This window comes from Cervus canadensis, chromosome 1 (genome assembly GCF_019320065.1).
Source record: "Cervus canadensis isolate Bull #8, Minnesota chromosome 1, ASM1932006v1, whole genome shotgun sequence".
In the NCBI taxonomy this organism is placed as follows: domain Eukaryota; kingdom Metazoa; phylum Chordata; class Mammalia; order Artiodactyla; family Cervidae; genus Cervus; species Cervus canadensis.
Genome location: NC_057386.1, coordinates 66,217,805 through 66,243,118, shown reverse-complemented (window position 1 = coordinate 66,243,118; position 25,314 = coordinate 66,217,805). Strand labels below are relative to the sequence as shown.

Genomic DNA, 25,314 nt, shown 5'->3' with positions numbered 1-25,314 from the left:
GCAGCAGGGCTTTACCACTAGAGTCACCTGGGAAGCCCTCCTTGATGTCCACTCAAGATCTAAAAACCAGTATTAGATCATCAAAGATTTGATTAAATCCTCAAAACTGAACTCTTGATATCTCCCAATAACTGCTTTATTAACAAATTTTACCATCCTGGTTGACAGAAACACCATCTTTTCAGCTGCAGAGGCCAAAAATGTTAAGAGCAATACTGGACTCCTAGTTTTCTCTCTCAACCCACATCTGATGCATTAGTACTGAAACATCCTACCGGCTTTATCTTCAAAGTATATTCACAATGCTCCTACAGTTTACCTCTTCTACTGCTACTGCTTTTCCCTACATGCCCCTATGATTAACTCCTTCACTTCCTTCAAACGGGGCTCACACAAATGTCACTTTCTGGATGACCTATAATATAATCAATCTTTAAACTACAAACTAAACCCTTAATATTTCCTTTAAAAATTTCCTTCAACTTGCTTAACATTATCTTTATCCAAAGAACTTACCACCTTTCATGTATTATATAAACCATTACTTATTTTGTTTATTGTTTATAGCTTTTCGGTGACTGTTCGAAAGTAAGACCCCCCCCCCCCAAAAAAAAAGAATCTTTGGCTGCTTTGTTTATTGTTGTATCCAAAGAATCAAGGACAATTATGATACAAAGTCAGTGCATATATACTGGCTGAATGAATAGATGAGGAAACAGAGGCTCACAGAAGTAACAGTACTTCCCAAATATCAAAGCTGGCACTTGAACCCTAAGTTAACTTCAAAGCTAATACTATTAATCACAAGGCTATTCTGCCTTATCTATTAAATGTAACAGTAACTTGCATAATTGAGGGCATTTACACTTAGTAGAACCTAAACAAAATTGACTTTTATAACAAGTTTTCTTTAAAAAAAGAAAAAACTGGTGTTAATCAGTGTTTTGCATTAAGTAGAGCAAATACATATTCGATCAACAGCACTCAGTCTCTTTTTATATATATACACTATAAAAGCATCTAATTCCTCAGTGCTGAAATTCAGCCAAAGAGCTTTTTTCTTGGTGAGTAAGCACTTTGAAATTTTTGCTGAAAGTGAGACTAAATTAGTCATTCACTCATTGAGAAATATTATTGATTTCCCAACACTTGTCAGACTCCAAACTATGATTAGTTCTGCTTCTCACATAGATCACTGTAATAATTTTGTTATTGTTCCTCGTTTCAACCAGGTCTCCTCTCCTTCAACCCGTCCTAAGATCACTGCTAGTTATTTTTTCAAAATCCAAATATTACAATCATACTTCTTTTCTAAAAATCTTTCAAAGCTTCCCACTGCCTTTGTTTAGATAAGAAAGCTCAAACACACCACGTTAGACCTTTTATGATCCAGATGACCAATTCACATACAACTCACAATTCACACACCCACACAGCATCCCACATCACAGCATCTTCAGATATTATATTCCCTCTATTAAGAATGCTTTTCAAAAAAAAAAAAAGAATGCTTTTCACACATATGTCTTCTCCAACTTACCCATAACCCCCACTTTTTCAAAGTCTATTTTACTAACACAACTCATCCTTGAAAATACATCTCAGGAATCATGTTTCCCTAGGGAGGTTTTACCTAACTCTGCAATACTAAATTGTGAAGTCTTTCCCTTCATTCTCATTCCTACCTTCTAGCACAGAATTTAGCAGTTGGTTGCAGGTTTATTTATCTGTATTCAGTACTAATCTGTGAGCACCTATAATTATTTGATAAGTGGAATAATCTTAGTAGCATTTAATATAAAATAAACAGTTCCTTTTTTTTTTTTTTAATTTTGAAAAAGAAAGTGGAGCTGCTCAGTCGGGACTGACTCTTCGTGACCCCATGGACTGTAGCCTACCAGGCTCCTCTGTGCATGGGATTTTCCAGGCAAGAGTACTGGAGTGGGTTGCCACTGCCTTCTCCAGGGAATGTTCCCGACCCAGGGATTGAACCCAGGTCTCCGACACTGTAGACAGATGCTTTTACCATCTGAGCGACCAGGGAAGTCCATTTTTTACTTTTACTTGCATTTATTTTTGTGACATTTCTTCCCGGGTCGTAAGTTTTTGTTTCTTCAGTTTCTTCTGGGATATCTTTTTCTTCCGTGCAACCTCCTCTTCTGGTTTAGGAACAACCTGTTCCTTTTCAGTAAGGATCATCTCCGTGCGGCAAGGAGAGCTCATGCAGGGGTTGATCCGACCATGAGCTCTGTAACCCTGAGCAGCATCTTGAGGGCTGTGTTCACCTGAATGTGCTCAATGACCAGAGAATCTACATCTAAGCCCTTAAGCTCAGCATTACTCTGCATTTTTAAGCACATGCAATAAAAGTTCAGCACACCTTCTGAGCCACCGACCCTGCGTCCAGCCCCACCGTTCGGCCTGTGCACACCTGCCAACCCCACCGCTGCAGGGGTGGGATGGCTCACACTGCTTCTGTAAAGTGACCTCCGTCAGATGCTTGGTGGCTGTCTGGATATGCACACCCTTCATGGCCTGGGCAGTTTCACGAGCGTTCTTAAAGTGAACACGAAGATCTAAACCTCTTGATTTGCATGATTCTGTGGGGTTTTCTGGGTCGAGTGAGTAGTGCACCATTTTTAGAGGTCACCTCAGCCCACTTACCAAGAGAGGAACAGTTCCCTTTTTTATAACATTAACGAGACAGAGGCTGAATTCCTAGCTACTGCTTCAAAATTTTCCTGTGAGTGATGGTGTCTGTTTCTCCGTGTTAGCCAGAACACTATAAGGAAACATTCTTAAACAATAACTATGTTCTGAATGCTATTTCCAATAGCAGTCAATCACACCTTTTAATCTATACTCTGGGTCTTTAGTTCAACTAATCCAAAACCAGGCTTCCCCAGTGGCTCAGCTGGTAAAGAATCAGCCTATAATGCAGGAGACCTGGGTTCAATCTCTGGGCTGGGAAGATCCCCTGGAGAAGGGAATGGTTACCCACTCCAGTATTCTGGCCTGGAGAATTCTATGGAGTGTACAATCCAAAATCAGATGCCACAAAACAGGCATAAAGTAGTCCACTCATCGTTTCTTCATTTTTACCTTGATTTTCTCACTTCCTTAAATCTCTTTTCACACTTGTATCTTTCTTTTTATATCTGTACTTCATGTTTCTTATTACTGGATTTTCTTTCCCTGAATTCTTCTTCCCTTATACCCAGGCCATGACATGAGATAATATAGACATGTTAGTCTTATTATTGCTCTAAAATATAATGGAATTTGAGAAAGTTTGAAAAAGATTTGTTTTCTCCATATCTGCAAATAGAATCATCAGTTTATTTTTGCCAAACTCAGCCTTACTTATTGAAAAATAAAGAATAGACTTTACCATGAAGCATATAACCATGAAGATAACAATAAAATGATAAAATACTTAAGTATTTATAATAATTAATATCTAACTCACTATATTACTGTCTGTAAAATCAATACCAAAAATATTAGTTCAAATAGCAAAAAATAACAAGATTCTAAAGTAAAATATAAATGGATATAAAATAGATTACCTTCCTTCATTGACAAGTTCAATAAAAGCAAGGCCTGCATTCTTCTGAATAGAATTCTGCCACTCCTAAAAAAATAGTAGACAATAGCTGAACAAAGTTCACTTAGTAGGTTATTTCTTTAAAACAACAATTACAAAAAACATCACCCATATCAATTACATACTTTGGCTCGTCATGGAAAAGTTTTGTTAAACATGCTCTCTACCTAGCAGCCCATGAACACATAAATAATTGACATTAAAATGGAAACAAAACAAGTCAGCAACAGTTAGATTCTAGATAAACTAAATGAGTCTACCTATATATATCTTGCCCTTTTAGTTCTATATCAGTATATCCCAGTAATTTAACTGAAATAGTTTGAAAGAAGGCAGCAAAGACGACCAAGGACAAAGGTTTTGGTTTTGTTTCCTTAAGAAACAAGAGAGGAAGATGGAATTAAGTAGCTCCATAAACTTAATAAATAGCATATGTCCTACAAAATTTGATGACTAAAGATTGAGAAAGAGACAAGAAAAATGAATGAATTTGGCTAGACCACTTTCAAAATAGAAAACCAAAAGTCACTAGCCTATGAATTAGCAAATGATGGTGTAAATATATTAAAATATTCTTTATGAGTAAGTCACCCAGTAAAAAGCCATAGAAAGAAATCAACCAATGGAGTATGTAGGAAAAAAAAAAGTTTAATACTTATCTCAAAACAGATATAAAATAAGCATCAATCCAATAAGACTGGGGCCACATAAACTGAAATACAGCTAGACTTGAGAAATACCAATGCATGCATGAATGTGTACATGTTTTTGAAAAGCAACCAGACACATATAATTCTTATGTTTCTTAAAACTAAGGAGCCTTATAATCCACCTACATAATATTACTCAACTAATCTTTTTTTTTGTTCTTTTATAAAGGCCAAAACAAAAGATAGCCTGGAACCTTAGCACTGTTACCATGAACAGTGTTCACATTTTCTGAATCTAACACCTTTAAGAGTTTTTAACACTATGTAATCTCATATCCTATATTATGCCAAATTCTAATTTTTCTAAACCTCATCCTTTCTCATCTACTTTCTCATTTTTATCCCCAATTTTGTATTACTTTAAGTTTTGAAAAACCTGAGCTTCCTCTCAGAACTGAAATGGCTGTTTGCCATAATTTTGTTACAGAGTTTTACTTCGTGAATAGTGTAAGCAAGAGCATACCAACTGAATATATACAGCAGAATAAGAAGTAGATATAAAGGCATTTAGACATTTGAGGACAGTAATGGGCTAAGACTAAGAAAGAAGATAAAGCAGTGCGTTGTTGAGCAAAGAGCAGGAAACATAATGTGTTCTTAAGGAACAAGAAGTCATGAGATTTATGTTCTCAAATCAACTATTAACAGGCTATGTCCACAGAAAGATCACTCTACATCTCTAGGTCCTTGATAACCTCTTTAAAAAATTCTTGAAGCTATATGATTCTATGATTCAACAACTTACAAACACCTACAAATTAGTGGCTCATAAGTCCACAATATATACTTTTAAAATTCACAACTGCCAGCCAACTGAAACAACAAAATAAACATTTTATACTTCTTTCACTGAGGTAAACCAAGTGAAGGATAAACAGAATACCCATCTAACTTAAAATCCTTTTCTTCCCAGCAAAATGAAGTAAACAGTTAGTACAAAGGAAAGCAACCAAACCCGAAGAAGAAATAAATCTCTGAGAGAAGAAGTGTCAGGCCCTCCACTCTTCTCAGAAATAGGGAGAAGAGAGAAAAAAGCAGAAACTGCAGGTAAGTTTTTGACCCTGGCCCAGAAACCCACACCTCACTTCCGAGCCTGAGCACTGGGAGATACCAAGTCTCGAGGAGTTGCCCTAAACCCAGTAACGCACGGGAAGAGCAGACAAACAGATCAAGTGGTAGATGGACTTAAAATAGCCTCAGAGTAACTCATGCCCTCGCAGAACTCAGAAAATTACAGAAAGATGTACAAGTAGTTGCGGCTTTGAGGGGATGAGGGAAACGGCTGTGACGTTTGCTGACAGACAGCAGGGAAGCAGAAGGGACGTTAACACCTCAAGGGACGCTCCTGTCAAGAACAGAAGCACATGCCCACTCCTCAGCTCTTACACCCAACAGAGCCCTCGCATCAAGCCACGTGAAAATCTCACACGGCACCGGAGTATACGGAGGTAAAATCTTAAATTAACTGCATTTTCCTACACATCATTTACTTGAGAGAAAAATTTCACAAAGGAAGCTAAATATACTGAAAAGAAAATAGTTACTCTTATTACTAGAAAAAAAGGAATTAGGAAGAAAGGCAAGAGATTACCCCATATATAATTCTCTAGACCAGACATTTTATTTTTAAAAGTATCCATCACTTTCCTCAAATCTGTTTTGTCTGATTTAAAACCGCAACAAGTGGGGATTTTTGTAAGTCATACAAAACTCCAACTCCACATGAAAAAAACAGGCAATAGTGGAGAAATTCAAATTTTCAGTATACAGGTAACCATCGTTTTATTTACACTTATGTAATACAGATTGACTTTTACTTATAATGTAAAAGCAGAAAGTGTCTCATTCAAATGTCACAAAGATTTCAAACAGTATGGTTTAGGTCTGATAGAAAACTAGTTAAAGTTAGTATAACCATAAAAAATTATCATTTAAAAAATTTATGATCTCAAATTAAGTATGTCCCACTATTTTTTTCGTTTTAAATTAAAAAAAAATTAGACATGAGGATATACATAGAACTAGAAGAGTCCAATTTTTCTTACAAAAGTTCAGAAACATATTTATGACTGCTAATACATTTGGATTCGTGTTTTCCCAAACATCATCTATAAACTCATCTTAGTTTACTTGTAGGAAAGGCTATCTATTCACATGGAATAAAACTTTTCCAGCAACTGAAAAAATTTAGACAAAATGAGAAATGAAGAGAAAATACAAATTCTTATCTACACTTTGAGTAGTTATAAAAATCTCAAAATTCCCAAAGATATCAGAATTTTAATTTGCTTATAATCCACTCCTAATTATAAATTATCTAACAATAAACTATGACACACCAGGTACATAAATACATACTGATAGGAACTCATAACTCAGGTAAAAAAAACCTGCAGCCCATGAGAAAAGGAAATTAAAAAAAAAAAAATAAACCCAGGTGTTAGTCAAAGCCAACAAGTTTTCTCCATACTAAAACACCATCAATAATCTGAAAACTGAAATGAAGATCCATGCTCTCCTAAAGCATTTTTCTCCACTTCTGAGACAATTATTAAAGAAGGTGTTAGTCAAAACAATTTCATAAACCACAGCTCAATATAACTTTTAGTGAGCTTTAACAGCTGAAAGAAAAGCTTAATGGTTATCGTCTTTCATGATCATTTCAATATTTCATCATAATATTTATAATTACATAGTGATGCAAAATGCACCGTACATTTAAAGGTCTTGGTTATTCTTCTCCCAGAGGTATTGATGAAAAACATGTTAAAAGCCTCAAATCCAACCACTAATGCAACTAAGTAATTTTAAAACACATTTCAGCACTTTGGAGAGGAAGGACTCAAAACACAACAACAGAGTCAATAATTTCATACCTGTTCTAAGCTGTATTTAATTGACTATCACTTCCTAGGGCCACAATTGGTGACTAGTCAATTTTTACTAAGATATACTCTTAGCTTAGTAATGCTCTTAGTCATACAATAACAACAACAACAGGATGATATGTATTAGTGAAATCTATTAAACAGAGTTACACCAATTCTCAAACATGTGTTTTCGGTGGTAAAAGTCTACCAAACTTGGGATGGGGGATAAAAGACTCCATTAACTAAACCACTTCTGTGACTCCCTAACATTAACAAATAAATAAGGAAAGGGCACCAATAAATGTGCTATAATTTATAATATTTAATATAACTAAATTCCTTAAAGTGAACTTAACAGTTTCCTATAAATTTGAGAACCTCCTACAATATATTTTAGTTTCTTGAATACAGCACATGAATTTGCCTAAATTCTAAAACTAATTCCCAAACATTACCATGTTCTAAAGCAAATAAAATCAGACTACAGATCAATAAGATCAACTACATATATTCCATGATGCCATCTTTTTGGGTCAAACCATCGACATTAAATGTAGTATCAATTTTTTATTCTGGTGGGCTAGAAAATCACTCAACTATCTTTTACTCTTAATAAAAAAAAGGTATAAAATGAGTGACTTTGGTTAAACATAGGAAAAGAATAAGGGCAAAGACAGTAAAGAGGGGACAACAATAATGAGAAGCAGCAGAGAGGGAACAAGACGGCGGAGGAGTAGGCAGATGTGGAGTACATCTCTCTCCCGGATACATCAGGAACACACCTTCACACACAGAAGTGCATGCAAAACAGCAGCTGAGAGCAGACAGGAGGACCTGACCAGTGGAAAAGAATATATAGAACCACGCAAAACTCAGTAGGAGGAAGGAACTAGGGGGGAAAACACGAGTGTTAGCAGGATTGGGCCTGCCCTCAGCAGGTGGGGGAACTGAAGGAGGGCTCTGATCCCCACATCAGGGTAATTGTCTGAGTCAGAGAAGAGACATTTAAGGCTGAGAGGGAAACAGCTGACCTGTGGCCGCCTAAATGGAATGAGAATCAGACAGTCCTTGCCGCAGCCATGCATACCCCGGACAGGGACGAGGGTTCCCTGGAAGGGGCAGTGGCTGGGAGCTGGAGCTGAGGGATTGTAGAGCAACCCCAGGGCGAGGGCTGCCGTTGACTGTGGAGAGATGGATTGAGGACATGTGAGAGAGAGGAGATCGTGGTGGGAAATGCTGGTGGAGGAAAGCCGGGCAGCCATGGAAGCAAGGCGATACTGCTGAGTCACGCTAGGGGGTGGCGCCATTACCAAAGCCTCTCTCCCCCCACATGCCAGCATGGGCAGCTGAACAATAGAGAGGCTGGCCCATCAAATGCCTGAGGCGCTGAACTCCAGAGCAGGACCGCACCCAGGGCGCCCCTATCAGTGACTGATGCGCCAAACTACGGAGCAGGACCCCAGCCGGTGGAGGGGCGGGGGACGAAGGGGGGCCCCTCTCTGCGCCTGATGCCCCCAACAACAGAGCAGGACCCCAGGGAAGGGAGCCCTCTAAGTGCCCGAACGGCTGGAGTTACTGGGAAGGACTGGCTAAAGAGGCCCTCTGATCGCCAGCTACAAGATGCTCGAGAAAAGACCCTGATAGGGCCATAGCTCCTGAGGCGGAAGCAGTCCGTGTCCCTGCCCACTTGGCGCCGCCAGGGTCCCCACAAGCCAAGCAGCTGCACCACCTTCACGCTCAACTCTCACTGGGGCAGCACGGCCACAGGCAAAAAAAGTCTCGCGTCTGTGCATGCAGGGTCACTTCGGTCCTGTCTGACTCTGCCACCCTGGAGACTGTGGCCTGCCAGGCTTCTCTGTCAGAGAGCGGGTTTTCTCCAGGCAAGAATACTGGAGCATAATGGCTAATATTGGTTGCCATACCCTTCTAGGGCACTGTCTTTCCTGCTACCGAGCCACCAACCCCCCCTGAGTATCTGGTGCTGCCAGAACCCCTGCGACCCCAATCAGCTGCACCACCTCCACACCTGGCCCTCACAGGGGCAAACCCAAGTCCTCCAGGGCAGCCTCAGGAGCTCCCACATGCAGAGGTGGAAATAAAACCACAACTGAAAGCCAGGGGCAGTGTGGCTAAGGAAGAAGACCCAAACCTCCCCACCAGGGGCACAAGCTGCAGATTAAATCCACGTGATCAACTAAGCAGACGGTGTCTATGGAAAATAAAAAAGGCAAATTGAGAGCTCCCATAAAAGAAAAGGCACTAGCTCTGACAGCTGTGGGCATTAGAGGCAAGAACTCACAGGAGTAGGACCAGATGAGAATCTGAGCTGCCCCCAGAGCAGGTCCCGAGATCAGCACAGTGTTGGAGGGCATCCTACGGAGGGGAGGTGGACTGACTCCCAGCGAGGGAAAGGATGCTGATAGCACTGACTCGAAAAAAAAATTTATTATTCTTATTTTTTAACTTGTTCTGTAGATACTTTTGGATTTTTTTTTTCTTTTTTTCCCCCCGCTATGTTGCAGCTGTCAATTTCATTGGCACTAAGAAATCCAATTAAGCCTTTGCGTTTTTTATTTTCCTCAGTCACATTTTTTATTGTTGTCATAAACCTCTACCTCTACATTGGGCTTTTGCAGTTCTGTAGAGTTTTCCTCGTTTTTTTCCCTTTTTTCTTTAGTCTTCTTTTTTTTTTTTCTTTTCTCTTTTTTATAATTTTAATTTTTAATTTTTTTAAACCTATTATATTTTTTCTACATTTATTCCTTTGTTTGCCTTTCCTACTGTTCCTTTCCCCTTGCTGTTAACATTTAATGTATATAAATTTGCTTCATCTACCTCTGTTGAACTTTGTGTATCTATTCTTTCTTTCCTTTCCTCTCAACATATTTGTTAGTTTGTTTTCATTGCTTTACTCCCCATTTGGCACCTTGGTTTAGTTTTGTTTTCCAGTTTGTGCTTAACTTAGTTTTGTTCTTAACTGGGAAATATAATTTTTTATTTCCTTTGTTCGCCAGGTCAATCTACTGTATTTTTGTTGAACTGTTTTGACTTTGCTTGAGGGTGTATATATATATATATATATATATATATATAAATAAATATATATATGCATGAGTATATTCCATTATTTTAATTATTATTTGCCTGATTTTATAGCTGCCATTTGTCTGGGGTTCGTCTTTGGCTTCTCGTTGCTGGATATTTGTTTTAGTCTCACTAAATGCCATAATAAACCACTTGTGGAATCTTCATTCCTGATCAGAGATCAAGACCTGAGCATCCTATGGGATGCAGCAAAAGCAGTTCTAAGAGGCAATTTTATAGCAATACAATCCTACCTCAAAAACAAGAAAAACATCAATTAGACAACCTAACTTTATACGTAAAACAACTGGAAAAAGGAGAACAAAAAAATTCAAAAATTAGTATAAAGGAAAGAAATCATAAAGATCCAAGGAGAAATAAATGAAATAGAAATGAAAGAAACAATAGTAAAGATTAATAAAACTAAAAGCTGGTTCCTTGAGAATACAAAAAAAAAATGACAAACCTTTAGCCAGACTCATCAAGAAAAAAAGAGAAGAATCAAATCAACAAAATTAGAAATGAAAAAGCAGAGGATACAATAGACAATGCAGAAATACAAAGAATTACAAGAGACTATAATGAACAACTATATGGCAACAAAGCAGATAACCTTTGAAGAAATGGACAGATTCTTAGAAGAGTTCAATCTTCAAGACTGAACCAGGAAGAAATAGAAGAAATGGACAGATTCTTAGAAAAGTTCAATCTTCAAGACTGAACTAGGAAGAAATAGAAATTATGAACAACCCAGTCACAAGCGCTGAAATTGAAGCTGTGATAAAAAAAATCTCCCAAAAAGCAAAGCCCAGGACTAGATGGCTTCACAGGAGAATTCTATCAAACATTTAGAGAAGAGCTAATGCCTATCCTTCTAAAATTCTTTCAAAAAATTGCAGAGGAAGGAACACTTTCAAATTCATTCGATGTGGCCATCGTTACCCTGATACCAAAACCAGACAAACACTGCTGGGAGTCATTATGGGAGATCCCACCCATGACAAGGTCATGAGGAGAAGACCTGAAACGCAAGGCTATTCAGGCTACAAGGGACCCTCCAAGTTGACTCCGGCCTCTACCCAACCCTGTATCCTCCCCCTCTTGCTGTTGTCCTTGTTCGTCCTGTTGCAGATCTTTGCGTTGCCTGCCGAGAGCTCTCCTGCTCCTCTTTCACTAAATAAAGACCAACATAGAACCCTAATTAATAAATCTCCTGGATGCTGGTTCCCTATGAAGGGACCAGGGATAAAGGAAATGTTTCAAGTAAAAACCCTTTTGCTGGCACTCTGGCTTGTTTGGCAAATATGTACTAATGCACATGACTGCTCACAACACCTTAATCATAAACAGCATAAAGAACCTGATCACAAAAGGCCCTAATGGGCACAGAGCCCTTCGGGGGGTGAGAAAGCCCTATTAGAGAACACAAAAAATATTATTCTAAAAGTGGTTATTGGATCAACATTTGATTGCTGTTATTGTGCTGAGGTTATGCAGTAAAAACTATTGTCAATATAGTTAAGGATTTAGAAAAATAAGAGTTTAGCCCTAGTGTGGAAACAATAAAATAATTGTTAATTTTAATCTAGAGTGCTAAAACAGAGGCTGCCTCACCAGAGCCAGAGTCTTTGTGTGGTAAACTTTTTAGATAAATTTAGCTGAGAACTTTTGCAAAGACTGACATTTGGGTTAACAGGATTGTATTTCTACTATGTTGCAACCTGCTGTACCATGAGAATGCAACTTTTCTGTTTTCTGCTAAACTCAAGGAATATAGAATAAAGAATAGACTACGGAAAACAGCTTTGCCTTCACTTAGGTCATAAAATGTTAATAGTCCCCAAGGCCAGAAGATAATGTACAAAGATCCACTATGAAAGAAGACTCTCATGAACAAAGAAGTATGCAGAAAACACCCTGGTTTCATGAAGGACAAAACTGACGTAATGTTAAACTAAACTTTGAATGCTTATTTTTCACCTCCCCTTAGAAATGTACTAACTTGGGGTATAAAAGCTACGGTAAAAAATAAAGCGATGCCAGACTCTGCTGCACACCCCGGTCTGGTCTGGTCTGGTCTCTCTCTCTCTCTCACTCACCAATGCTGTCCATCCTGAGGGTACCCCTGGATCCTACTGGGGCTGGACCCCAGCAAAACACAACACAAAAAAGAAAATCACAGGTCAATATCACTGATGAACATAAACGCAAAACTCCTCAACAAAATTTTAGCAAACAAAATTCAGGAACACATCAAAAACCTCACATACCATGATCAAGTTGGGTTTATTCCAAGGATGCAAGGATTCTTGAATATATGTAAATCAATCAACGTGATACACCATATTAACAAATTGAAAGATAAAAACCATATGCTAATCTTAATAGTTGCAGAAAAACATGTTCACAAATTTCAATACCCATTTATAATAAAAACTCTCAAGAAAGCAGGCATAGAAGGAACCTATCTCAACATAGTAAAGGCCATACATGATAAGCCTACAGCAAACATTACTCTCAAATGTGAAAAACTGAAAGCATTCCCCCTAAGATCAGGAACAAGACAAGGGTGTACACCTTCGCCACTATTATTCAACACAGTTAAATAAACTGAATTTGAAGAAAGGGGAGAAAACCACTAGACCATTCAGGTATGACCTAAATCAAATCCCTTATGACTATACAGTGGAAGTGAGAAATAGATTTAAAGGACTAGATCTGATAGAGTGCCTGATGAACTATGGATGGAGGTTCGTCATTGTACAGGAGACAGGAATCAAGACCACACCCAAGAAAAAGAAACGCAAAAAAGCAAAATGGCTGTCGGAGCAGGCCTTACAAATAGCTTCGAAAGGAAGGGAAGCGAAAGCAAAAGAGAAAAGGAAAGATATACCCATTTGAATGCAGAGTTCCAAAGAAGAGCAAGGAGATAAGAAAGCCTTCCTCAGCAATCAATGCCAAGAAATAGAGGAAAACAGTAGAATGGGAAAGACTAGAGATCTCTTCAAGAAAATGAGAGATACCAAGGGAACATTTTATTCAAATATGGACTCAATAAAGGACAGAAATGGTATGGACCTAACAGAAGCAGAAGATATTAAGAACAGGTGGCAAGAATACACAGAAGAACTGTACAAAAAAGATATTCATGACCCAGGTAATCACGATGGTGTAATCACTCACCTAGAACCAGACATCCTGGAATATGAAGTCAAGTGGGCCTTAGGAAGCATCACTACAAGCAAAGCTAGTGGAGGTGACGGAATTCCAGTTGAGCTATTTCAAATACTAAAAGATGATGCTGTGAAAGTGCTGCACTCAATATGGCAGCAAATTTGGAAAACTCAGCAGTGGCCACAGGACTGGAAAGGGTCAGTTTTCATTCCAATCCCAAAGAAAGGCAATGCCAAAGAATGCTCAAACTACCACACAATTGCACTCATCTCACACACTGGTAAAGTAATGCTTAAAATTCTCCAAGCCAGGCTTCAGCAATATGTGAACCATGAACTTCTAGATGTTCAAGCTGGTTTTAGAAAAGGCAGAGGAACCAGAGATCAAATTGCCAACATCCACTGGATCATCGAAAAAGGAAGAGAGTTCCAGAAAAAAAATCTATTTCTGCTTTATTGACTGTGCCAAAGCCTTTGACTGCGTGGATCACAATAAACTGTGGAAAATTCTGAAAGAGATGGGCATACCAGACCACCTGACCTGCCTCTTGAGAAACCTGTATGCAGGTCAGGAAGCAACACTTAGAACTGGACATGGAACAACAGACTGGTTCCAAATAGGAAAAAGAGTACGTCAAGGCTGTTTATTGTCACCCTACTTTTTAACTTAAATGCAGAGCACATCATGAGAAATGCTGGGCTGGAGGAAGCACAAGCTGGAATCAAGGTTTCTGGGAGAAATATCAATAACCTCACATATGCAGATGACACCACCCTTATGACAGAAAGTGAAGAACTAAAGAGCCTCTTGATGAAAATGAAAGAGGAGAGTAAAAAGTTGGCTTAAAGCTCAACATTCAGAAAACTAAGATCATGGCATCTGGTCCCATCACTTCATGGCAAACAGATGGGGAAAAAGTGGAAACAGTGGCTGACTTTGTTTTTCTGGGTTTGAACATCACTTCAGACGGTGACTGCAGCCATGAAATTAAAAGACGCTTACCCCGTGGAAGGAAAGTTATGACCAACCTAGACAGCACATTAAAAAGCAGAGACATTACTTTGCCAACAAAGGTCCGTCTAGTCAAGGCTATGGTTTTTCCAGTGGTCATGTATGGATGTGAGAGTTGGACTATAAAGAAATCTGAGTGCCGAAGGATTGATGCTTTTGAACTGTGGTGTTGGAGAAGACTCTTGAGAGTCCCTTGGACTACAAGGAGATCCAACCAGTCCATCCTAAAGGAGATCAGTCCTGGGTGTTCATTGGAAGGACTGATGCTGAAGCTGAAACTCCAATACTTTGGCCACCTGATGCGAAGAGCTGACTCATTTGAAAAGACCCTGATGCTGGGAAAGATTGAGGGCAGGAGGAGAAGGTGACAACAGAGGATAAGATGGTTGGATGGCATCACCGACTCATTGGACATGGGTTTGCATGGACTCCGCGAGTTGGTGATGGACAGGGAGGACTGGCATGCTGCAGTTCATGGCGCCGCAAAGAGTCGGATGTAACTGAGTGACTGAACTGAACTCCATTCTAGAAGTTCTAGCTACAGCAATCAGAAAAGAAAAAGAAATAAAAGAAATCCAGATCGGAAAAGAAGAAGTAAAGCTCTGTTTGCAGATGACATGATACTGTACATAGAAAACCCTAAAGACAGTATCAGAAAAATACTAGAGCTAATCATTGAGTTTAGCAAAGCTGCAGTATACAAAATCAATACAAAGAAATCACTTGTGTTTCTATATACTAGCTATGAAAAATCAGAAAGAGAAATTAAGGAATCAATCCCATTCACCATTGCAACAAAAAGAATTAGATATCTAGGAATAAACTTACCTAAGGAGACAAAGAGTCGGACACGACTGAGCGACTTCACTTTCAAGGAGACAAAAGAACTGTACACAGAAAATTATAAGATACTAACGAAAGAAATCAAAGACGACATAAACAGATGGAGAGATATTCCATGTTCCTGGGTAGAAAGAATTGATATTATGAAAATGACTATACTACCAAATGCAATCTACAGATTCAATGTGATCCCTATCAAATTACCAACAGGCATTTCTTACAGAACTAGAACAAAGAATTTCACAATTCATATGGAAACACAAAAGGTCCCGAATAGTCAAAGCAGTCTTGCGAAAGAAGAATGGAGCTGGAGGAATCAACCATCCTGACTTCAGATTATACTACAAAGCTACAGTCATCAAGACAGTATGGTACTGGCACAGAAACAGAAATATAGACCAATGGAACAAGACAGAAAGCCCAGAAATAAACCCATGTACCTATGGGTACTTTATTTTTGACAAATGAGGCAAGAATATACAATGCGGCAAAGACAGACTCTTCAATAAATGGTGCTGGGTCAACTGGACAGCTACATGTAAAAGAACGAAACTAGAACACTTCCTAACACCACACACAAAGATAAACTCAAAATGGATTAAAAACTAAAATGTAAGACCAGAAAATATAAAACTGTTATAGGAAAACATAGGCAGAACACTCGATGACATAAATCAAAGCAAGATCCTCTATGACTCACCTCCTAGAGTAAAGGAAATAAAAACAAAAGTAAACAAGTGGGACCTGATTAAACTTAAAAGCTTTTGCACAGCAAAGGAAACTATAAGTGAGGTGAAACGACAACCCTCAGAATGGGAGAAAATAATAATAGCAAATGAAACAACTAAAAAAGCATTAGTTTCCAAAATATAAAAGCAGCTCATACAACTTAATATCAGAAAAACAAACAACCCAATCAAAAAGTGGGGGAAAGACGTATACAGACATTTCTCCAAAGGAGACATACAGATGGCTAACAAACACATGAAAAGATGCTCAACACTACTCATTATTAGAGAAATGCAAATCAAAACTACAATGAGGTATCACCTCACACCGGTCAGAATGGCCCTTATCAAAAAGTCTACAAACAATAAATCCTGGAAAGGGTGTGGAGAAAAGGGAACACTTCTGCACTGTAGGTAGAAATGTAAATTGATATAGCCACTATCGAAGACAATAGGGAGATTCCTTAAAAAACTAAATAAAAACACCATATGACCCAGCAATCTCACTCCTAGGTACACACCCTGAGGAAACCAAAATTGAAAAAGACACATTTATCCCATTGTTCACTGCAGCACTATTTATAATAGCTAGAACATAGAAGCAACTTAGATGCCCATTGACAGATGAATGCATAAAGAAGTTGTGGTACATATACACAACGGAATATTACTCAGCCATAAAAAGGAATGCATTTGAGTCAGTTCTGATGAGGTGGATGAACCTAGAACCTATTATACAGAGTGAAGTGAGTCAGAAAGAGAAAGATAAATACTGTAATCTAACACATATATACAGAATCTAGAAAAATGGTACTGAAGAATGTATTTATGGAGAAACAGTGGAGAAACAGACATGGAGAATAGACTTATGAACATGGGGAGAGGGGAGGAGAGGGTGAGATGTACGGAAAGAATAACATGGAAACTCACATTACCATACATAAAACAGATAGCCAACGGGAATTTGCTGTGTGGCTCAGGAAACTCAAACAGGGGTTCTGTATCAACCTAGAGGGGTGGGATGGGGAGGGAGAGGGGAGGGAGGTTCAAAAGGGAGGGGATATACGTACACCTATGGCTGGTTCATGTTGAGGTTTAAAAGAAAACAGCAAAATTCTGTAAAGCAAGTATCCTTCAATAAAAAATAAATTAGTTTAAAAAAAAAGAAAAAAACAGAAACAGTAAAATAAGAATTTGCCTATAGTCTGGAGGGAAATAAATGGAAGCAGCAGACAAATGCTTGCTGTAGAACCCCTAGAAAGGACAAGAACTGAAGGCACTGATTATATATAAGGATCGCTGAGGGGCAGAAATGAAAAGAATTTAAGTGAATGAAAGCTGGTATTAAAAAAAAACAGCCTCTAAGCTTCTCTCCCCATACTGCTGGCCATCCCCACCAGGGTAAATGACTGGAAGTTTGCTTTCCAGAGGAGTAAACTACTGAACACATTAAAAAACTTTACTGTAAAAAACAAAATAACTTGAAAGTATGCTTAGCAAACCATGAGATATCAAGCAATATTAGAGAAGTGTTCCTGGAGAAAAATGAGAACCCATGATTAAATTTAAGGTTCATTCATCACCAGCAGACAACTCATACATAGGCACACAGACATTTGTGCAACACACTTAAAAATGAGCACAAGCGGTCAACACTGATTGGAGGCAAGACTCTCTTATGAATGGCAAACACCAAAGAGACAAGCAGGGGGAAATAACTCTGATTATTAATAACAGACAATATTATTAATGGGGTGGGAAGAGGCAGACTGAGGAAAAGTACAATTACTACCATCAGAAAGATAAAAACTTGGTTGTAAACATCAGGGCAGGGGTACTTTTTTATTTACTCTCTGCCTCTGTATGAGAGCTCTCCAAGCCATCAGTGCCCATGATCACAGGCCCTGGGAGCTCTTCTAATGTCTAAGAAGAACTGGAGCTGAAGTTATAAAACAGATTCTTACTGAAGCCCAGGATCATTCCGGAGCCAGATAACCCTGTCTTTGCACAATAGATAAAATTTTTTGTTTGGAAAAAAAAAATAAGAGTTCTGGCTTGCCTGGTGGCTCAGTGGTAAAGAATCTGCCTGCCAATGTGGGGGACACGGGTTTGATCCCTGGTCCGGGATGATCCCACACACTGCAGAGCAACTAGCCCTGTGTGCCACAATTATTGAGCCTTTGCTCTAGAGCTCAGAACTGCAACTGCTGAGCCCATGCACCACAACTACTGAAGCCTGCACGCCGCAGAGCCTGTGCTCCAGGAGACAGCCAGTGCAGTGAGAAGCCCGCACGCTGCACCTGGACAGGAGCCCCTGCTAGCAGCCCGCAACTGGAGAAAAGCCCACACAGCAGCAGAGGCCCCATGCAACCCAAACACACACATAAATTATTTTAAATAAGAGTTCTCCAGAGAAGCAGAACCAACGGGACGGAGATTCATATTTTATTTAAGAAAGGGGCTCACACGATCATGGAGGCTGATGAGTTCCATGATCTGCAGAGAAAATGAGTAAGCAGGAAACCCGGGAGAGCTGACCGTGTAGTTCTAATCCAAGTTAAAAAGTCTAAAAATCCAGAAAACCAATGATGTGGTTCCAGTCTCAAGGGCAACAGGCTCCAAATCCAAAAAGTGACAATGTGTCACTTTTTGTCAGTTTGAGGACAAAGGCAGGAAAAAGTGTTATCTCGGTTCCAATGCAGTTAAGCAAGTAGAATTCTTTCTACTCAGGGTATGGTCAGCCTTGTGTTCCAGCCAGGCCTTCAACAGACTGAATGCGGCTGATTCACATCAGGAAGCACGACCTGCTTCACAGTGTACTGACTTTACATGTTAATCTCGTTCAGAAACTCTCCAAATAATGTTTCACCAAGTATCTGGACACCCCATGGCCTGGTCAAGCTGGAACAAAATTAACCAGCTTTCCCTTTCCAACTCCCCTCCAAATCTCAGAAAAGAAGAAGATGCTCTTAGAAATTAAAAGTATAATTTCAAATAAAAATTTTGAAAGAATTATTGGAAGATGCGATAGAAGGCTCTCAGGAGAGTAAAATAAAAGATAAAACGATGGAAAAAGGATGAGAACAATATGAAAATTAGATAATCCAGATAGTTCAACATCTACCTAAAAGTAGTTCTAGAAACAGATATGAGAATACAGTAAAAACATTCCCATGGAAATACTTTAAGAAACTTTCTCCGAACACAAGTATATACTTTTGCAGACTGAAAAAGTTTATATAAAATACCAGAGACAGTGGATTCTAAAAGATTCACCCACATCAAGGTACAACCAGTACCAATAAACAATTTTCAAAATAATAAAAAGCTCACAGAGAAAAAATTGTAAGAATGATTACAACTTTCAGACTCTAATACTAATATCCCAACAAGCCATCAACAATGGTTTAAAAAAAGACATTTTCATCTAAGCAAGCTCTAAAAAATTCTACATGTATTCTTTTTTAAGAAATTACAAAGGACGTGCCTCATCAAAGTTAATACAGAGACGCCCATTGTCATCCTCGAGCCCAGTTTTGCTTTAATTTTTCCATGGCATACTACTGCCACTTAGATTCTATTTCTGCCTTTCTCTTTATTCTATCCTATATTCCGATGCTAGGACAATGACCAACACATATAGAATAAGTGATCAATAAATGTTCAATCAGTGTATCTTTCCAAAAAGAAGGCCACTATGAGTCATAGGATATAGACACGAAAGCATAAGATGGAGAAGAGGATACTTCTAGGCTGATGACAAAAGAAGCCTCCAGGTGACAGCTTTCTACAGAACTAAGGAGTAATCAAATCCAGGTGAGAGCAGGACAATAGAGAACTCCAAGCAATATATATCCAAGGAAAAGAACTGAACCAAGAGATACCAAGTGAGTTCATTACAATGGTAGAAGTTAAGTGATTTCAGCGGAAAATTCAGAAATAAATTTGTGGTGGCTACAAAGATTTTAAAGAAACAAAAAAAGTAGGAAATCATTAATTCCAGAAGAAAGAAAGAAAGAGAAAAACAAGTGGAAGGGGGGAAGAAGAGGCAAGGTGGTTGGGTAAATATGGTATATTTTTTGTAGGTCTGCATGGATATTTCCATTGTCACAACAATGGTAATGCTAGGGATGGTTGTAACTGAATACTATCATATAACTGCACTGGAAACAAAAGTGTGTGTGAATGGGGAACGGAGGGCAATATAAGTACTCAATAGTCATTGTCCATAAAAGACATTAAGATAATGCTTAAAAACAGAAAAATCTAGAAATAGCTATCACTCAGAAATATGAAAGTAACTAGGAGACAACAGTTAAGAGATCTGAATATGGCTCCTTCCAGAAAGTAAGAATCAAGAGAGAGAATAATGGAGGCAGGAGACTGCTGGTTTCAGTTTAAGTGTTATCCTATTCTTAGAGTTTTGAAATAATATATTTTCCTTGATAAAAAATAAACTTTATATTCAAAAATCACATGTTCTAAATGAAGAACAGTAAATAAACATAAAATAAAAATACACTTTTTTCTAAATGGACAATAGGTATCTGTGCAAAACTAAATCTCTAAAAAGTAGAACAAGCATTCAAGTTTCACAGATACTGAAATCAAAACTATGAAAATGTAAATACATCAGAAACTATTAAGAATTTTTATTTTTTTAAAGTTAGGATTTTTTATCCTATCAAATAAAATTAACTTCATTGCTAATTGGCAATAAAATATTTTTTAAATTATTGACCTAAGGATCCAAATATAATTTAACTTAAAAAAAGGAAGAATAACTTGTTAGCAAAACCTAATAAACTCATATCAAATTACTTCATTTTCCTTAAGAAAAGTTAAAATTTTAAAAGCATGTGCTCAGTGCCTTCTTAATGCAGTAGGCAACACGTCAGTCTCGGAACCTAAAGGGTGTGTTCTTCAGTGAAATATTAGTATTGATATTTTAAAATAGTAAAGTTACCTATGCCTTTGTAAGGTGAATCAAATTCACTGAATACAGATCTAATTACCTAAGTAGATGTCAGAAACACTGTTAGGAGTCAAGGGAGTAGGCCACAGAGGAGAGCTCAGACGAGGAAGGGAAAGTATTAACACAGAGTTGAGAACCACATTATACATAGGACTAAAGGTCAAAACCAGAGAAAACTAGTTCATAGTCAAGATATAGTAATCTTAAGTGCTCAAAGTAAACTATCAAGAACTTTTCAACAGTGTTTGCACTTTGTGTCAGCACTCTCTCAACAGCATATCCAACACAAACGTGAGGAACCACATAACAGGAAAGAATATAGCATAATTGCAAAGAGCAGGTTTTATTCCACTGTCTCTTTAAAGGGTAAAACAAATCAGTATGTGAAATATCAAAATGAAATATTGCCTTTTGGAAAGCTTTGGTTTCGATGATTTTTGTGAACATACATAAAACTGTACATCAAGTTTATACAAGTATTATGGTTTAGCTTATAAGTTAAATATGTGGATAACAACAAGGTAAAAAGAGAAAAGAAAGAGAAATTCTATTAAAGTTAGGTTAGCAAATGGTTCAGTTCTATAATTGTTTATTTAACAAACACTTTTGAATATTTACTATGTGCACGGAATTGAACAGTGAGAACATAACTTTTTATAGGATTGACAAAATAAAGAATGCAAGGGTTTAAAAGTCCGAAAAGTGGAAATAACCATGCAATGAATTATGATTACTGAATAGTTTAAATTATTTGTACACAATCTATCAAAAAACCGATAATCCCCTGCTGTGATGTTTAAGTATACTTTAAAATTAACTTATTTACAAGTTTCTGTAAAAATATGTTTTTAAGCTTTTCAGAAAAACATATATACTTCAGTCCACTTATCTGAAAGTTCAGTCCACTTATTTGAGATATTTGAAAGTTATCTTTCAAATAACTTGCAACCTGGCATCAATATTATCAAGACAGTTCACTAATCAATAAAGAAAGCTTAATTTCAATAAAGGTGCCAAAGTTGCTCTAACCCTTTCCAGCAACAAGGTCTCAACAGATGATCATCATTAAGCTTATATCAGGGTTTCACATGCAGCAGCTATATAAATGTGTCCTATTAGTACATAGTCAGTCTGTTTGGCAACTGCAGTTCTCCAGACATGTGGCAATGCTGCCCTTTAAGGTCTGAAGTCAAGTCTTTAGGGAATCTCAAAAGCCTGCACTGAAATTACAAGGAGTGTTCGTTCATTATGGACTGCTGGAGAGGAAACATGAAAGACTTCCATGAAAGCTATATAAAACAGCTACTTATTTTTTCAAAGTTTTTTAAACTATCTCATGGACTCAGCTACAATAAAAAGTATTTAGCAACTGAATTATTTTTAAAAGCATGACTTGCAGGACATGAGTACAAACAGCTTTCTTCATGTTCCCCCATCCCCCACCCCAATACACCTAATATTCCTTTTACAGGAATCATCAAGTTTTTTGTGACCTGGGAGAGAATAAAATTTACTTTACACCTCTAAATTCTTTCTACAGATCACTGTAAACTTTTATAAAATGAAGGTATTTTTAGAGACAAAGTTTTCTTTTCTAATATTAATTCTGAATAACATACACAGCTACTTAAACTCAGCCATGTATATGTTTCTTTTTAGATGCCTCATTTTTTTTATTCAAAAAGGCTGCCTCTTTTTCATTTTCATTCCATTTAAAGCTAATCATAAAAAGTTGTAAAAACTAGATTATATTAATTACTACCTCATCTATGAAATGGCATTTAGCAGATAACACTATAGAAAGTATATGAAGATTCAAATTTTTTAAATTAAAAGAAGAATGTCAATTAATTGACAGTCAAGAGTTCAAAGAAATTTCATGGCTCAGGATTTGAAAAACAGAATAAATATACTTTCTAATTAATAGTTGCTGTCATTTTAACTTTCTGAATGTATAGACACTTTTTAACTTGAGAACAGTTATTTATTGAATTCTGCAACAAAACAAAGACTATTAGAGAATACTTCAGTAACAAATCTCTAAAATGTTACATAAAGTTCATTAGCTTGCCTCAATCATTCCTTGAATTCACATATATGTTGGTTTCTGACAGCCTAATTCCGAAAAGCAATTACAACCTCCATCCATATGTAAAAAGATAACAGAAAGCAAGTACATTAAACCCGTTTAAAAGAATAAAAATCTAAAGAAAACAGATTACGAATGATTTATATGAATGCCTAGTGCTGAAGTTAATTACAAGTAACCCAATAAAATAGTGCCTTTATTATTGTACAGCAAGTAATAGCTCTAGATGTAAAAACCAGAACTCTTTCTGCTGACTTTTGCATGCCCAATCCCACGGCACACAACATTAAGAATTAAACATGTAGTAAATAAGGCATATAGAAAACAGCAGTTTTTAACTAAAAGCAGAAAACTCTCCTGCTGTTTAACCATTTGGAGTCTCCCACTCTCAACAGTGACCACTGTAAACTGATACTATGTACTCACTGAGTAAATTCCTCATTTAATAAAAAGTGAGAGTTCATTTCAGTATTAAAAGTTTTATATAAAATGAAAAATAACTGTGAAATAGTATTCAATAGCAGAAAACGAAGAATCATTTCTGTTTATGCTACGAAATGATAGCTCAGAATCTAATGTTTCCAAACCTCATACTACATCTACCAATCAAGCTTTGAGTCCTGATTTTAAAGTATGCTATTATATCTGAGACGCATACATTATGTGCTGTAGTAACACGTTATAGTTGTCAACAGCCACAATCTATAGCCAATCATAGTACATTTAATGACTTTCCTGAAGAGGAATAAAACCTTTCAGTACAGAATGATTCCATAATTCTTTCAAATGTTTATCAATGCACCTAATGAGATACTAGTTCGTATAAATTTTGAGTTCAAAAAATCCTAAAACATACTATGATAAACATCACCCTTGTAGGTCATTCTGAACTGTAACGTAACTAAAATAGTGACATGAATACTTAAAAACCTCCTTTTGTTGTACAAATAACTCAGAACAGATAATCAAATGGTGGATCTCTCTGGCAGTATTATATTCATATCAATTTCATCTCCATTAGAAATGCATGCAATATTAGCTTATTTAGATTTTTTTTTCTGGGTCAGTAACTTCACAAATTGGAATGCGTCTCAACCACAGTGAAATTCTTTACAGGTAGCGATGTCTATCTCCTGGGGTTCTCAATAGTACCTGACTCAATTTCCTTATAACAAACATTCAAATGTTTGGTAAACAGATCATAATTTAACACTGTGAGGTGAACAAGTGTGGCACCGACAACACTCACTCAACAGATTATTCATTTGTTGTGGCTGTTAATAACAAATCGTCAGGAACTTGGTAGCTTAAAATACTAGAAATCTGTTCTCTCACAGTTCTAGAGGCCAGGAGTTCAAAATGAGCTTCACTGAGCCAAAATCAGTATCAGGAGAACCTATTCCTTTCCTCTTCCAAGCTTCTAGCCGCTGTCAGCAGCCCTTGGCTTGTGGCCACTCTGCTCCATCCTCACACTGCCGCCTCCTCACACTGCCTCCTCCTCACACTGCCTCCTCCTCTGGGTTCAGCTCACTTCAGTTTAATCGCTCAGTCGTGTCTGATCTTTGTGACCCCATGGACTGCAGCACACCAAGCCTCCCTGTCCATCACCAATTCCCGGAGTTTACTAAAACTCACGTCCATTGAGTTGGTGATGCCATCCAACCATCTCATCTCTGTCATCCCCTTCTCCTCCTGTCTTCATTCTTCCCCAGCATCAGGGTCTTTTCTAATGAGTCAGCTCTTTGCATCAGGTGGCCAAAGTACTGGAGTTTCAGCTTCAGCATCAGTCCTTCCAATGAACACCCAGGACTGATCTCCTTTAGGATGGACTGGCTGGATCTCCTTGCAGTCCAAAGGACTCTCAAGAGTCCTCTCCAACACCACAGTTCAAAAGCATCAATCCTTCGGCACTCAGATTTCTTTATAGTCCAACTCTCACATCCATACATGACCACTGGAAAAATAATAGCCTTGACTAGATGGACCTTTGTTGGCAAAGTAATATCTCTGCTTTTTTAATATGCTGTCTAGGTTGGTCATAGCTTTCCTTTCAAGGAGTAAGTGTCTTTTAATTTCATGGCTGCAATCACCATCTGCAGTGATTTTGGAGCCTAAAAAAATAAAGTCTGACACTGTTTCCACTGTTTCCCCATCTATTTGCCATGAAGTGATGGGACCAGATGCCATGATCTTAGTTTTCTGAATATTGAGCTTTAAGCCAAC

At 37.7% G+C, this 25,314-nt stretch overlaps 1 protein-coding gene across 4 annotated transcripts in view; it reads right to left on the bottom strand.

The window, feature by feature from the left end:
* Nucleotides 1-25,314, bottom strand: part of LRBA (LPS responsive beige-like anchor protein) — a 725,807-nt gene that overhangs the window by 477,886 nt on the left and 222,607 nt on the right. For all 4 annotated transcript variants that reach the window (XM_043484720.1, XM_043484733.1, XM_043484732.1 and 1 more), the window contains exon 35: nt 3,570-3,634. In XM_043484720.1, the coding sequence (XP_043340655.1) occupies nt 3,570-3,634 (65 nt within the window). The remainder of the gene's footprint in view (nt 1-3,569; nt 3,635-25,314) is intronic.